The sequence below is a fragment of the Hemicordylus capensis genome, chromosome 4, assembly GCF_027244095.1.
Source record: "Hemicordylus capensis ecotype Gifberg chromosome 4, rHemCap1.1.pri, whole genome shotgun sequence".
NCBI lineage: Eukaryota > Metazoa > Chordata > Lepidosauria > Squamata > Cordylidae > Hemicordylus > Hemicordylus capensis.
The window spans coordinates 220,954,565-220,971,482 of NC_069660.1; the positions used below are offsets into that span (position 1 = coordinate 220,954,565).

General features: G+C 43.7%; 1 protein-coding gene across 3 annotated transcripts in view; it reads right to left on the minus strand.

The window, feature by feature from the left end:
• Positions 1–288: 288 nt before the first annotated feature.
• Positions 289–16,918, minus strand: part of LOC128324957 (cytidine monophosphate-N-acetylneuraminic acid hydroxylase-like) — a 76,335-nt gene continuing 59,705 nt past the window's right edge. For all 3 annotated transcript variants that reach the window (XM_053250207.1, XM_053250204.1, XM_053250206.1), the window contains 6 exons: positions 14,692–14,827; positions 12,863–13,006; positions 10,783–10,957; positions 8,561–8,677; positions 5,648–5,763; positions 289–1,102 (listed from right to left, as the gene is read on the minus strand). In XM_053250207.1, coding sequence (XP_053106182.1) covers positions 1,015–1,102; positions 5,648–5,763; positions 8,561–8,677; positions 10,783–10,957; positions 12,863–13,006; positions 14,692–14,827 — 776 coding nt within the window. In that variant the 3' untranslated portion in view covers positions 289–1,014. The remainder of the gene's footprint in view (positions 1,103–5,647; positions 5,764–8,560; positions 8,678–10,782; positions 10,958–12,862; positions 13,007–14,691; positions 14,828–16,918) is intronic.

The following is a 16,918-nucleotide window of genomic DNA, read 5'->3' on the forward strand; positions in this document are numbered from 1 at the left end:
GCCTCTTCCACCAATTATAAGTATGCCACGAGGGTTCAAGTTGACAGCTCCCCAGCCAATGAGGAGGGGAGATGCAGTACAAGCTCTCATATATCCCTCACACCTCCTACAGTATATGCAGCCAGCACAGCCAGTAGCTGCTGTACTGTATTTGTTTGAGCCACCTCATCGGTTTATATCTCAGGAAGTAATAGAAACAATTAATATTCATGACATCTCATCTGCTGTACTTTTCCCAGTGTACTTATAACTATTTTGCAATGAGCAAGGAACACAGAACAGTTACTATTTCATCATTTTTAATGGATAAATTATATATTGCAGTAAATAAGAGGCACAGAACAGTTGATATTATTTGTATTGGATAAATTCCTTGAAAGTGTCACAAGCTTTCAACCCCACACTTCCAGTGATCATTCGCAGAAAAATCATTGACTTCCTCAGGAGATGAAGATGATGAATTATTTTGGGGGGAAAGCCAAAGCAAAGAATAAAGACACAAAGAACAATTCTTCCAAGGATGTAGTGCAAGGACATTGTGATCCGGTCTGGACTAGTACTTGCGCTAGCAACAGTGTCCCTTCTAACGGGGATTCCCAGATGTTGTTGACTGCAACTCCCAGCATCCCCAGCTTCAATGGTGTCTGGTTGGGCATTATGGGAGTTGTAGTCAACAACATCTGGGAACCCCTGTTAGAGGGAACACTGGCTCGCAGAAGTTGACAAGTAGTACAACCAGTTGCCCAATGTGTTGCAAACCTGCTGCAAAGCTTATGCATATCCCAGAGAAAGGCTTCCACTAGTGGTTGCACAACATTACAGAGCGCAACTTCACACAGCTCTGCAAACTTCTTAAGTGTGTGCACCTTCTCTCATTGTGCTAGTGCAACTCTAGTCCAGATGTCAACCATTACACTTTTCCACAGAGAATGCAAAAATAAAACTGACTTCTAGTAGGAGATACATTAATCAACTCCTCTCCATATTGGCTACACAGCCAGTACTCTTGTATGTTTACTTCACATTTTCGTTGTGTCCTGCCAAGAATGACTGCCAGTCAGGTGGATCCAGTGGAAGTTTTATTTGGAAATGATTCCAGAACCTGTAAAAATACATAAGAAATAAATAGAATTACACAGAAAAGGTCAGTAGCTGTAGGTAACTTGGATTCACTTGGTTTTCTGTCGACCAGTTCACACTCATTAAAATCCCCCACACAGAGCAGTCTTGTCAGTACTTATTTTTAAAAGGAAGATTCAGAACTGCACAATGTTATGTGAGTATGGTTCATGCGCATAGTGTGCACCACTACAACACAGTCCTCCTGTGCATTTCCTTGTCTGTGCACATATGCTTTGTTGGCTAAAGTCATATTCCAAGACATTTAGAAACCTACCTAGAGAGGGAGAAAATGGACTGGACAGCACTAATGCAGAAGAGTGTTATATTCATTGATGAAGAATGTGCAGCGAGTAGCAGAGGAGTCTGTGGGAAGCATCTTTGCCCGGGGGAGAAGAAATGGGTATGATTGATCAGGGACTGGGTTCTAGAGGAACTTGGATTGTTCACTTGACTTTTCTCGTTGTTATCAGTCACTTTTTAAGTCACTGAACATAATAGAACTTTGGCATGACTTGAATTTTTGAACTGTACAAGCGCTCTTTTAGAATTGCATGATACTTTTTAGAACTGAGTGTTTTGGGTCTAGTTGCACATTTTAAAAGTCTCTGTTGCACATTTTAAAAATTTGCATATTAATCTAGTTGCGTGTTTCAAAAAGCCCCTTTACCACTGTTGTGTGAAGAAGTAAGGTATGAGTTGATGAGACTACACAGCTTCTCAGCAGCAATCTGTGTGAGTCCTGGGACATATTTTTTACCCCTTGTTCTTGCACAAATTACCACTAGGGAGCTGTGTGGTCCTGTCAGTTCATATATTACTTCTTCTATGTAGCTGCAGTCACAAGAACATTCTTTTAACCTATTATAGCACATATGTTCTGCACACAAAATACAAGGTAAGATCTCAAACAGTCAGATGATATTTATTTATTTATTCATTCATTCATTCATTTATTCATACATACATACATTTTATATCTATTAGTGGACCATCTTTTCTTTCTTTCTTTTTGAATATGCAAGCTTTTGGTTACACACACTGATCTCTCATTAGGCAGACTAGAAAGTAACTTATCCACAGCTACATTAATTAATTAATTAATTAATTAATTAATTAATTACATTTATACACCACCCTATACAAAGGCTCTGGGCGAATTCAGTTTTGTTACAAATTGAAATATTTTAGTCACTACAGATTGACAAATTGTTTTTGGTTCCTTCCTCTGGAGGAAGGGACCCTTTGGAAACAACCCATTGACAAATAAGGTTTACTAATTGTTTTATTGTCTCATGAGCCCAAGAATGTTATTAGAAGAGAAGATGAAGGAAAATTAGTTTTTATTTTTAAGCATGTCTCTTAAGTGATTTTATAGAAAACACAGTTAGGTTGAGAGAAATACTGGTAAACAGTAAAGGGCTCTGTAAAGCTTCAAGAGCCTATTTTACTACAGATTTAGGTCTGCAGTAAAGCACCATGTGGCTGAGGCTGAAGTGCAGCAATCCTGATCGAACCATTCAGTCCTCTGAAACTTCACTTCAGGTGCTCCCCCTGCCCATACCCCTAAAAGAACTTGGTTCTAAAAGGACCAGACAGGATGCAGGAGACTGGCCCACTTCCCTGTATCTTTCTTTGCTCGTGGTGTTTGGGGAGGAGCCAGCAACTTCTGGGTATTCTAAAATGCCTTTTCTTTTCTTATTTCCCTTGGAATACTGGGAATTGTAGTCCTTTCTGAAGCTGTGACAATTGCTGCAGAAAATACTATAAATCCCAGAAGCCACCATTCCCAGTATTCCAGGGGAAGTAGAGGGGAAAGGGCATTTTAAAACAGAAGCCCCAGAAAACAGTGCCTGTTGCAGTGAAGCAGTCTATCTCCTGTCCCCTACAGTCTTGTAAGTAGTTTTAGGGGTTGGAGTTAAGAAAGGAGCTGAAGCAAAATTTTGGAGAACTGGAGAGCTCAGCCCAGAATGAAGCAGATCTCCCCCTAAGTGGACCCAAATCAAAATTGGGGACCCCTTCAAAGCACAGAGGCAGTCCCCAAGTTGAATGGGACTGCCTTTGCTCAGCCTTAGTAAGTAGTTTTCATGCACAAACACTTTTTTATATGGGTACATTTATTTATTTACTTATTCGATTTCTACACCGCCCTTCCAAAAATGGCTCAGGGCAATTTACACAGAGAAATAATAAATAAATAAGATAGATCCCTGTCCCCAAAAGTCTCACAATCTAAAAAGAAGCATAAGACATACAGCAGCAACAGTCACTGGAGGTACTGTGCTGGGGGTGGATAGAGCCAGTTACTCTCCCCCTGCTAAATAAATAGAATCACCACACTAAAAGGTGCCTCTTTGCCAAGTTAGCAGGGGATGCAATATCTTACATGTAATATCTTAAAAATAATTTGGTTTTAGTTGTAGACCCACATGTATTCATTAATCAGAAATAAATGCCCCCTAGATTTTTTTTGTCTCCAGAGGACTGGAGGGGGTAAGGTAAGAGGCTTGGGCTTTGCCTGCTAGTCTCCATTCAGACTGGGAGATTGATTGTGGTCTCCCACCAAGAGGTTACCTGGCCAGAGGATCAGCTTAACTCTGCTCTGCCCTTGCTCAGCTATCTTGGTTGGAGCCGTGGCCTTCCTTGCCTGATTAGCTGAAACTGTGGGCATTAATTACCAAGTCTCAGAGTCTCTTGGGAGGTTGTGGGTTTCTGGGGCTTAGGAATGAGGCATGCCAGAGATGTAGCCAGCATTGTGGCTGGTGGTAGGAGGCCAGCCTGTAGTGGCCACTGAAGCCAGCTGCCAAAGGGGGCCAGTCTTTGGTGCCAGGCCTTTGGTGTGGGACTGAGAGCTGGGGCACAGCATATTCTTTTATGACTGTTTTAGAAGTGAAGCTGCTGTTTAGATAGGTTCTGTTGTCTGAGTCTTGGGTGAGATTAGTCTATAATATGTCTGGGCTTGTCTGGAGATGGAGAGACAAGAGGTATAGCCAATGATTATGGGTGGCTATTTTGGTGATGGTGGGGAATAGAAGTAGTAATGATGTCAGGTCAGCAGACACAGGAGAAGGGAAATCAAAAATTTAATAGCTGTTTCCCCTTCTGGCTGTCCTGCCAGCTCTTTGCCCCTGGGGAGCAGTGCCAACCATCCATGCAGCCTCATCTTGCTTCTCTGTAATGCCAGGTCGGTCCAGAACTAATCAGAAATCATCTGTGATATGATTCTGGATGAAGGGGCTGACCTGGTATGTATCAGAGAGACTTGGTTGCGGGAGGCTAGTGGCTCAGTCCAGACATGGGTGGGGAGGTGGTCTGTAAGAATAACAGCTCCCTTACCAGGATCCCTGTTGAAGTGTCTGACCATATTTAATGTGTGTACTTAAGTCTGGGGACCAAGCATAGGCTGGGACTTTTGTAACGATCACCCCGCTGCCCAACAGAGTTCCTAACTGAGTTGCCGGACTTGGTCTCTGGCTGGGCATTGGAGTCCCCCAGGCTTATGGTGGTGGGGGACTTCTATGTTCACTTTGAGACTAATTTATCCGAGGAGGATCAGGAGTTTATAGTAGCCATGAAGACTATGGGCTTGTCCCAAGCAGTCTTGGGAGTGATGCATTTTGCTGGACACATGCTTGATCTGGTATTTTACTCTGATCAGGATAAGTTTTGTGAGTGGGGACTCCTGTGATTTCCCCATTGTCATGGTCAGACCACCATCTGGTTAAGGTTGGACTCACAATCACATCCCACTTCCGCAGGGGCAAGGGGCCTATTAGGATGGTCCACCAGAGAAGGTTATTGGTTGTGGAAGGATTTAGTGTTGGCTCTGCTGGTGATCCTGTTGATGCCTTGATGGAAAACTGGAACAGCAAACTCACCAGGGCAGTAGACATGATTGCACCTAAGCATCCTCTCTCCTCTCTAGATCCCACCTAAGCATCCTCTCTTTGAAGCAATCCTCTTCAAAATTGGCCCCTTGGTATATGTAAGAACTACAGGAGCTGAAGCAGCAAGGTAGATGACCGGAGTGCACGTGGAGGAAGACTCAATGTGAATCTGACAGATTACAACATAGAGTGCATTTGAAGACCTATGCTCAAGAGATACGTGCAGCAATGAAGTGATTTATTTAACGTCAGACGCAGGGGGTGGGGCAAGGGGGGGTTGCTGCTGGACACAGGCCACCCTCTGCCAGTGGTACTGACTATGGGGGTTCGAGACCCAAGAGATGGTTTAGAATGATGAATTGATGAATGACAGAGCCATTGTTGCTTCTGCATCTTTCATAACTGTGATGACTGAAAAAGTGAACTGCTTCAGTACAGCTTTTATTTACAGCAGAATCTATTTCTCATGTAGTACTCTTGAGGCATAAGGAATTGGAATATTATAATCAATAAGATTATACTATTTGACACAATTTTAAACATACGTGGAAGTATGTTTTCAAGGGGTTCTTTGGAAAGAACTCTAGATTATATGCTATGATACATAAATTGCTTGACAGCAATAAGAATAATGGGCTTACTGATGATGATATATGTCAGGTTCACGTTGCAGCCGAGTCTGGAATCCTATATACAGATCATCCCAGAGTAATCCGTGCTTCACTACGTGCCTCACAACACTAACTCGAGTTCTTATCTGTAGTAAAACAAACAAAACAACGCATACATGCAAGTTCACTGAAATCCACCATCAATGATTTCTCCTGTACAGAATAAACAATAGCCTGTATATGAAAACCTACTTTAGTTCTTTTAAACTACTTTTTGTAGCAGGTTTGTAGCTGGGGTGTGCTCTTGGACTTGGGTCTCACCCTGGTGTCTCAGGTTGAGACTGTGGCCAGGAGCGCTTTGTACCAGCTGCGATTGATTCAACAATTCCACCCATTCTTTGAGGAGAATGACCTGAAAACAGTGGTATACCAGCTTGAAAAATCCAGGTTGGACTACTGCTATGGGCTCTATGTAAAGCTGCCTTTGTATGTAGTTTGGAAACTTCAGTTAGTCCAAAATGCAGCAGCCAGACTGGTCTCTGGGGTATCCTGGAGAGACCACATTATGTCTGTTCTTAAATAGTTGCACTGGCTGCTGATATGTTTCCGGGCAAAGTACATAGTGCTAGATATTACAAGCTCTGAATGGTTTAGGTCCGGGTGACACGAGAGAGGGCCTTTCTCTACAAGATTCCCACCGCTAAGATAATCAGGAGAGGTCCATCTTTGGGTGTCACTGACCTGAGATTGGGCCTTCCCAGTTGTTGCCCCTACTTTGTGGAATGCACTCCCCCTTCCTTGGAGGCCTTCAGGAGAGCCTTAAAGAGCCATCTTTTAAGGCTGTGATATCTAGTTCTAATTTAAATGAGTTTTAGAGGCTATTAACTTGAGCATGCAAAACCGAACCTAGCCTGGTTTTGCACGCTCGTGTGAACTGTCGAGATTGGGCCCAGCGGCTATACAGCGGCAAACCTGCCTAAGTAGCCACTCTCTTAAATGAGGTAAAGGGAGCAAGCACTCCCTTAACCTCATTTTTGTAATCGTGTGTCAGCCGTGGCTGCTTGCAGCTGCAACTGGCACACTCGGGGGTGGGAGGGGATCCTTGTAATGCACTGCACTCGCATAATACACCATGTACTTGGAGCTCTGGGGGGAGCTTCCCGGCACCCCAACCCCCGGGGCTGCTGGGAGTGCAGCCGGTTCTCTGGGTGGGAGATCTGCTCGCCCAGGGAAGAGAGCTTGGTCATCTGCAGGGTTAGGGTGAGTCAAACCCGCTCTCCCCCCCTGATCTCCGTGGAGCTCTTCCCACTGATTGTGAAAAGAGCTCCTTAATCTGGTTTAATTTGTTTTTGCTGTTTTATTACGTGTTTTTTATTTTAATGTAAGCTGCCCTGAGCCACTTTAGAAAGGCCAGTACATAAATTGAATTAATGAATGAAAGAATATTTTATTATTTAATTTTATTTATTTATTTATTTATTTAACTTCTATACTGCCCAAACTTTCGTCTCTGGGTGCTTAACAATGACATAAAAACAATTAAAACTGTCCCAATATTCTTGGAACAGTATCAGTTTCCCCAGTTTCAAAGGCAGTTTGCTATGTAACATGGAGGGGAAACTGTTAAGAAACACAAGCTGAAAGCTCCCTTGGATATGGAGAACTAAGGTGTTCCTTTGGATACCAGCCAGGGCTTTTGTTCTGGAGTGTGCCCGTCAAATAATCAAATTATATTTTCTTGCTTTGCTGCTGTGCTCTGCTGCTTACTGAGATTCAGTATCATTTAGCATTACTATTATTGCTCCTAGCTGTTGTTCTGAATGAGGAAACCAACAGTCTTCTGCTGACATTTCTGGCCTGTAAAACTTTCTGAAGCCAACATAATTTTATTATGATTAATGTAACAATCACAAAGTCCCCCCCCCCCCATTAACCAACATAAGACACATCCTTGCAAAGTCTACTCATTACTAGCCTTTTTGTGTAGGGTCTGTGGAAGTAAACACAGAAAACAAAACATTTAGCTTGCTAAAAACACAGCCGATTCTAGGCAGGCACACTTAACAGTGTATGAGTTTTAGCAGAGAGCTTTCAGACCAGACTGATCATGAGATATAAAGGTTACACGCTCCCATGCTAAACTAGTTTGTTCAGATACAGCCACAGAATAAGGTCTTAGACTGGATATTCTGCAGAAGGCAACCTCAACAAAAGACCTAACGGGACAGGTGTGTCAGAGTATGTATATTGTACTGAACTCTAATTAATTATGCTGGGCATCTTAGGGAGGAGAGCTGGTCTTGTGGTAGTGAGCATGACTTGTCCCCTTTGCTAAGCAGGGTCCACCCTGGTTGCATTTGAATAGGAGACAACATGTGAGCACTGTAAGATATTCCCCTTAGGGGATGGGGCTGCTCTGGGAAGAGCACCTACATGTTTGCTTGCAGAAGGTTCCAAGTTCCCTCCCTGGCATCTCCAAGATAGGGCTGACAGAGACTCCTGCCTGTAACCTTGGAGAAGCTGCTGACAGTATTGAGCTAGGTGGACCAATGGTCTGTTTCAGTATAAGGCAGCTTCCTATGTTTCTAAGACACTAAGGAGTCTGCTTTTGACATTCATGCAATTTTAACTCAGGCTGCAACCAGAGAAAATTTACCAGACTTCATGCCCAAATTCATTCAGGATATTCTTCCAAATTAGCTAATATGTATGGTTTTCCCCCTTTCACACTGACCATCTATTTTCAGAGGAGAGGGCAGTGAATCTAAGCTTCCTTTCCCCCACCCTGGGCATGATCAGTACTGTCAAAACTGACAGGGTTGACTATCTGTTCAGTATTGAGTGCCCAACCTTTCATGGATTAGGACCATTAACAGGTAATGAAAGAAAATGGCTTGACAAATGTGAGGGGAAAGATGTTTATAGTACAAATGTACTACTTACTTCCTCATATGGATGGTCACGGCATGGTCTTTCTGCTGGAAATGATAGGTCCAAAAAATCCACCAAGTAGTTGTAGCCTCCAGGCAAAGGGGTGAAATCATCATCTGTTTCTATCATCTGGATATGGTACACACACACAGGCATAACTCATAAAAGATAATAACTTCTACTAAGAACATAAGAACAGCCCTGCTGGACCAGGCCCAAGGCCTATCTAGTCCAGCATCGTGTTTCACACAGTGGCCCACCAGATGCCTCTGGGAAGCCCACAGGCAAGAGGTGAATACTTTACTGAATACTTGAAGAACAAGCTGAAGATGTATTATCTTGGCATTGCCCCCAACCTTCTCACTTCCTAGCAATTTTTCCTTGCTTTCCCTTTTTATGATATAGAGTGCTTTATTTCTTAGAATCCTGCATTGTAATTTTCAACTTTGAAGCCCGGCCTTTAGCTAGGGTTAAGAGTGTGAGTGTGCCTTTAACCCCAGCATCAGGGTCGTGTGTATGCTTGGGCTTCATGTAGTCTGAGCATACACAGAGTCGGGTGCCTAGAGTGACTGACACATAGGGGATTCCCTCAATGTACCACATTCATTGCGTGGTGTATTGTGGGATATCCGGGGGCTGGGATGCATTGTCCTGGCCTCTGGAGATCCATGCTGCTTGAAGCAGCACAGATGGTGTGGAAGCATGATCCACACGTCCCACCACCAAGCATGGATTGTCCTGGGGGGAAGGTAGGTCCAACAACCCTGCCTTCCCCCCAGCCTGCCCTCTCCGCCTCCAGGTCATGTGAATAGCTTAATTATCATTCTCTGAAGGACAGGCGCCTTAGTCAGCATTTTTATAAGAATATATAGAAATGACCTCGCTTTGGCAGAGCAATAGTTCAGTATTTTGTTTCCAACATTATTCAACAAATGCCACTGGAAATTTCACTAGCAAAGCCTGAAGATAAAGAGGCTTCCCTGCCTCTCCCTGCCCACATCTCCGTATGTATATGTATAATGTATGTATACGTACTGTGTGTGTGACACACACACACACACACACACACACACACACACACACACACACACGGTCATGTTGATACAGTAGCAAAAAATCTAAGATGGACTGCTGTAATTTTGGGCAGAAAGGCCACATCAGCATAAAAGCCACAGTAAGGAAAAATGCTGAAAATGTGCAGAAACCCAGCAGAAATACCACATTGGCGTAAATGCCACAGTTAGAGGGAGACATCTTGTATTACTTTTTCAGTTGTGTTGAACACTTAAAATTTTACTACAGCTTGCTCCTGAATTCTAGCATAAATGTCAAATAGGCGTAAATGCCACAGGCAGCAACAAACAACTTTTAATAACATTCCCACTGCATCCTTTCTACCCAAAGTTACAGTAGGATAATAATACTGTTATTAGAACCATGTAAAATCAGTGAGCTCACTGTGTTCTGTTGGGTAGTTGGTCCTAATAAATGTATTATGATCCATTCATATATATACACATTACAGTGAAAGTCCAAAATAATGTCAGCAATAATGTGACTAATGTGAATGTTGACAATCCCGGACAAATTTGGTAAATGTCCAGAGATACACTGGTAAACGCTGATAGTGAACTAATGTGAGTGTTGCATTCATCTGTGTATGTCTGAAAAGTAGAAAAATAATACATATTTGTTTGCAGACATCACAGACTTAATCTGGGATTGTTAGCACCAGCATCTATATATTCACCAACTTTCAGACATTTGGAATGTATATCTCTCTCTAACACTCTATCTCTCTCTAATGTCAGCTGTATGCATGTGATGAAACAGGGAAATAGGCTGTTAACTATGAAAGTTAATGTCACATGAATGTGTTAGTTTTTAGGATGTCATGGGGTTCTATGTTCTTTGCTACAACAAATGAAAAATGGAAGTTCTTCTGGAATTATTGTTGAAAGAAGAAATGCTCTCTAACCTCTGCGAAAACTATATTTATGTATACCAACCAGTGTTCCCTCTAAGGGGTGTGTGTGTGTGTGTGTGTGTGTGTGCACGCGCTCTCACACATTTTTGGATATCCACTTAGTTAATTTTAGATCCCGCACAGGTTGAATCGGGAAGGCCCCACTCTGAATGCATGTGTGTACACACTGCCTTGATACTGCTCTCCAGAACAAAACTCATTCCACACACAGATTAAAAAAATAGAGAGAACACTGTAATCAACCTACCCTTATCACAAGATTATAGTTTTTAAACCCAGCCCAAATATAGTATTCTTTCACCCAGGAGGAATAGAGAAATATCTCATCATCAATCGCAGCTCTGAGAGATAGTATGTATGGTTTAAAGTCCCATGAGTCTTTGAAAACTTTTGTCCCTGCTGGAGGATCTACAATTCCCATCCTGAAAAAGAGGTAACAAGACATGGAGTGATAATCAGATCAGCAAAAGGCACTACCAACAAGGCCTATTGAAGTGAATGAGACTTAGACCATTTTATCATTGGACTTCCTCAATGAAAGACATGCATTTATTTTCCATAATTACCTTTTAAAAAGTACTGTAAATGGGCATGTTAAAATCAAAACTAAAGTCTAGTTGATGCAATGAACTAAAACAAGTGATAGAGCTTTCCTGGAATGTGCCACTTTAGGCTTGAAGGGGGGGGGATGGATGGATTTGTATGCTTGAATACACACACACACACACACACACACCCCTTCCTGCACATAAAATTTCCCAATAGTATGCTAGAGCAAAGTCTTAGCTAATCGTTGGGTACCTGACACACTAGTTGTCTATTTGCAGGGAAAGTTTCTTGTTGGGAATCCTGGATTAGACCAAAGGACACTATTCTGAACATTATTCTGGACTGGACACTATTCTGTGCCTGTAGTAGTCAGCCTGATATCTTCAGGCATGAAGTCTTGATCTGCAACCCCAAGTGGTACAGCCCATGAACAGAGACGCTCTTACCCCCAGACCCAGGGGCCCCAGCCCATGGCCTCTAAATGGTTGGGGGGGGGGCTCCTCCGATGATCTGTTTCAACAGTGCAGGTGCACTGGAGTGCCTCACAGTTATCAAGAGCCGTTGGGCCAAAAAGACAGGCCCAGCGGCCGCTCCGTCTGCTGCCACCATGTGTGTGGGAGGCCTGCTTGGCTCACCCTTTGGCCACCACCCCCTGGCCGCGCAGATGGCGGTTTAAGTTATGTGGGGGTGGGGGAAATGGAGCTTCAGCGCAGCAGGGCAGGTGCGAGGTGGCTGCAGGAGGCCCCCCCAAAGTGGGATTGGGGAGGGCTTGCAGCGGGGGGCCTCGCAGTAGAGGTGGTCTGGGCACCCCAATTAAATATTGTGGGAGTGTTTGAAATCTGCAGCATGGCCCGACTCACCTATGGAATTTTGAAATATGTAGCTACTGCAGAGGAAGAGGATTGGTCTATCAGATGCTGATTTTACAAGAACTCTTAACTCTCAAAGAGAATTTTTTCCTTACTGCTGTTCCTAAAGAGATAGGGAATTTGAGGGATAGGACATCTGCAGGGGTGTAGCAACTATTGTTCCCAGGTCGAAAGAGTTTTGGAGGCCCCCAAGCCTTCCTCTCGCCCTTGGCCAGGGCACCCCCTTGCCCCCTCCCACACCCAGCTAGCAAACAAAGCAGTCACCAGCTGGGAGTGTGAGGCACACACCTCTCTTCTCCAGCCAGAGTTACAATGAAACACTGGCTCTCAAGGGATGGACTCTCCCTCCGGGCATTGGTCCCTCCCCTGCATCTGATGTCAGATGCAAGTGGTGGGGCCAGTGCCAAGAACAGGGGTGTCACAACCCTGGCAGAGTTTCATTTCCTGTCAGTGGTTGGTGGAATCGCTAAAAGGGAGCACTTTTCCAGGGAAAGGAGCTCCCTTTCACCAATTCCACCAACCATTGACAGGAGAAATGAAACTCTGTCAGGGCTGTGACAGCCCTGTTCTTGGCACTGGCCCAACCCCTTGCATCTGACATCAGACGCAGGGAGTGTGGCTTGGGGCACGCATGTGCTTTGTGCACACGAATGAACACCAGGGGGGCGGGGGAGCCATTGGTAGGACTTTGTCCCCTGAGCCCCACCTACACCCCTGGGCATCTGGTCTCTCTTCCAGATGAAAGCTCCCGAAAATCCTGTTAACTCCCTCACAGTGTTCTGATTCCTCTCTCAGCCCTCTCTCTTGCCCTCAACAATAAAGTGGTTCGGAAGAAGTTAGTTACAGATTTGCTTACATGGAAACCTTTGGAACATTATTATACACATCAAATTTAAAAATCTGAACTACTTGTCTGTTGGATCTGTGAGCATCCTTGCTAAATCCAGGGTGGCTCCAGGTTTCGGTGTCCAAGTTGAAATGTCACTTGACATTTTTCGAATTAGTCTGTTCAACACATCTGGGTCATTTTTAAGGTTTGTTTCTTTGATATAACTAGATAAAAGAAAGAGAGACACAATCTTCTATTTTCATGTGGTTGGAGCCAAAGAATCATGATTGATTGAAAGAAAAATAATCACTAGTGCTGTTCTGCAAATCAATATAAATACGATTACAATGAACATTTATATATCACTTTTCAACAAATGCTTCCAAAGCAGTTTACATAGATACAAACAAACAAACCAAATGGCTCCCTGTCCCCAAAGGGCTCACAATCTAAAAAAGAAACATAAGTTAGACACCAGCAACAGCCACTGGGGGGATGCTGTGCTAGGGATGGAGAGTGCCAGTTACTCTCCTCCTGCTCAATAAAGAGAATCACCACTTTAAAAAGGTGCCTCTTTGCTCAGTTGTGTAAGAGTTACAGCAGTGTTGTAATAGCTCAGTTTTGTAGCAGTTCTCACATTTCTGTTTAAGCAAGAGGTAGTGCATAAATAAATAAAATAAAATGGCTCCCTGTCCCCAAAGGGCTCACAATCTAAAAAGAAACGTAAGGTAGCCACTAGCAACAGTCACTGGAGGGATGCTGAGCTGAGGCTGGATAGGACCAGTTGGTCTTCCCCTGCTAAAGAGAACACCACTTTGAAAGGCGCCTCTCTACTCAATAGTGGATGTTTTTGTTTGAGAAGCCAACTACAAACACATTTATAATGACTCTGCACTAGAGTTGTCTGCGAAATGTTTCGTGTACATCCGGGGTAGCGGAGAGCGGGCACTTTAAAAGGAGGAAAGCGGGTTTTACCTGCCCCTCTGCTGCAGCTCCACTGCCCCCTGCTGCTCCAGAGTGGCACTGTTTGTATTAAACAGCTGGGCTCTCTGTTTGCCAGCGGCATTTACTTAGGAACATGAAGTTCCCTGTTCCCAGCAGGAAATGGTGTATGAGCATGTGCGGACACCATCTTGAGTGGTCACCACCACCAACACGGGTCGGGGGCGGTGGGGGGCAGCGGCTGGGGCATCCCAGCAACATCCCTGCAGAACACACACATAGACATGGTGATCTTATAAGCCTTCTTCCTTTTGGAAAGTAGGCTAAAAATTGAGAATTCCAATCAAAGAACTCCTGTATAATTCCTAGTTTGGTACTCCTTCATGGCTTTTGTTTCCTTCAGGGAATGCAATGGCAAAGTCACTCTTGATCTGGGAGTGGGGGAGCAGAGAAATGTCCCTTGGCAGCTGGTGTCTGGGGTCACTCATGCCCTGATGCCACCTGTGTCCCTTGCACTGGCATCAGAAATGTTGACACAGGGGTGTGACATCAGGGCACAGACAGGTGGCTTGTCACCTTCTTCCAGTTGGCAAGGGCTTTGTTCAGTAGCTGGTTGCTACTTTTCCTTCCAGAAAGGAAGCATCAGCCGGTGAACAAAGCACTCACCAAATGGGAGAGGGTGACAGGAGGCCTGTCCATGCCCAGATGCCAGCCACACCACATGCCACTCCAACTGCTGTGGTGTTGGGGCGAGTGTGGCGCGCAGTCCGAACAGAAAGGGGTAAGCTGGTAGAGGGTGAGGCAGTGAAGTCACATGGAGAAGATACCCTCAGATCTTGTCCCAAGGCCTCCCCCAACTTTCCTACACACCTGATGGAGTGGACACATTTCTGAGACAATTCTCTAATTTTTGTGAAAAATTGCTACAATAAATCCAATGTGTAGTGAGTGAACCAGAAGGTTATACCTGTCAGAAGGATGAGCTTCAATGAAATATCCTGCAAAAGGACAATAGATTTTTGGCTTCAGATCAGTAACCAGCTGGGCCTTGTAATTCAGCAACTTCTTCCTTTCAGTTTTAATAAACTGGGCTTTCCATGCCTCTGAAAAGCCAACATACAAAGATCTGGGTTGTGCTCTGAGAAAAACAATCTTAACAGTGCTATAAGAACTCTGGCAATTATGTTTATTTATCTATTTTTATCATCGTCATCAACAACAACATCCCCTTCATGCTTTGAGCAGAGAGAGTGAAATCAAAAGGGACAGTCAAGAAGACAATAATCACATGAAGAGAAAGAAGAGGGGAAATAGCTCTCTTCTGATTCTTTTACATGAGCACAGAAGGATGAAATGAGACAATGTTCCAGAGCTGGCGTCTTCTAAATCAGTCACTGGGCCTATTCACTCAGACTTTTCTGCTTTCATCACATGATTTTTACCATTAAACATGGTTTTTAATGTGGTGAAACAAATATCTGAGTGTGTCGCTCTGGGTCTAAGTCAGTGATGGGCAAACTTGGCCCTCCAGATGTTGAACTAAACCTCCCACCACCCTCAGCCACAGTACATTTGTTGTAGTTCAACAATAGCTGGGCAGCCAAAGTTGCCTGCTCTGGTTTAGATGATCGCTTCATCATCAAGAGTTTCATACAATATACCAATCAGCATGGACAGAACATATAACAAAGGGTGATATTGTGCATTAACCCTCATTTTGGCAACAATCCTTTTTTCTATAATACTGTAATTAGATTTTTAAGGTAAATACAAACGACACAAAGCAAATTATCAAACCTAAAAATCCTACTCCTCTTCCTACTCACCAACACCTTTGTCTATCAATGTATCCCTTACCAAATGATAATGTTGCATGGCTGGGTCCAATTCAAAATGCTGGTTCTCACCTACAAAACCCTTATGGGCTTAGCACCTGTATATCTTGCATATATGCGAGTGGAGAATTATCAAGGAAGGCCAACACAGATGTGTTGGACTTCAGAAGAGGAAACTTCTCAAAAATGAGGGGACTGGTAAAAAGGAAGTTGAAAGGGAAAGTCAGGAGGGTCATATCACTCCAGAAAGCATGGAACTTATTTAAAACCACAGTACTAGAAGCACAGTTAGAATATATATCAAGAAGGAGGAAAGGTACCACCAATCCAGGAGGACGCCAGCGTGACTAACAAGTAGAGTCAGAGAAGCTATAAAAGGGAAGAAGACTTCCTTCAGAAAATGGAAGTCCTGCCCAAATGAAGAGAACAGGAAGGAACATAAACTCTGGCAAAAGAAATGCAAGGTGACAATAAGGGAGGCGAGAAGAGAGTTTGAGAAACATTTCGCTAAAAGCATCATGGGGAATAGCAAAAACTTCTTTAAATATACCAGAAGTAGAAAACCTGCCAGGGAGGCAGTTGGACCCTTAGATGATGAGGGTGTGAAGGGGATTATTAAGAAGTATAAGGAGATTTCAGAGAAGCTGAATGAGTTCTTTGCATCTGTCTTCACAGCAGAGGGTACTGACAATATACCCTCTCTAGAATTGAGCTTTTCAGGTTTAGCGGCTGAGGAGCTGGACCAATTTGAGGTGACAAGGGAAGATGTTCTAAACTGTCTTGAAAAACTACAAATTAACAAATTGCCAGGGCCAGATCGAATCCACCCAAGAGTTCTGAAGGAACTTAGATGTGAAATTGCCAATCTCCTAGCAAAAAATATAACTTGTCCCTACAATCAGGCTCTGTACCAGAGGGCTGGAAAGCAGCCAATGTGACTCCGAATTTCAAAAAAGGATCCAGGGGGCATCTGGGAAATTACAGGCCGGCCAGATTAACTTTGGTGCCGGGTAAACTGATGGAAAGCATACTTAAGGACAAAATTGTTAAGCATATAGAAGAAAAGGCCTTGTTGAAGGAGAACCAGCATGGTTTCTGCAAGGGAAAGTCTTGCCTCACTAACCTAACTTTTGGAGTTCTTTGAGAGTGTCAACAGGCATGTGGATAAAGGTGATCTGGTTGACATAGTATACTTGGACTTCCAAAAAAGCTTTTGATAAAGTTCCCCACCAAAGACTCTTGAGTAAACTTAGCAGTCATGTAGTAAGGGGACAGGTTCATGTATGGATCGGTAACTGGTTGAAGGACAGGAAACAGAGAGTAGGAATAAATGGACAGTTTTCACAATGAAGATAGGTA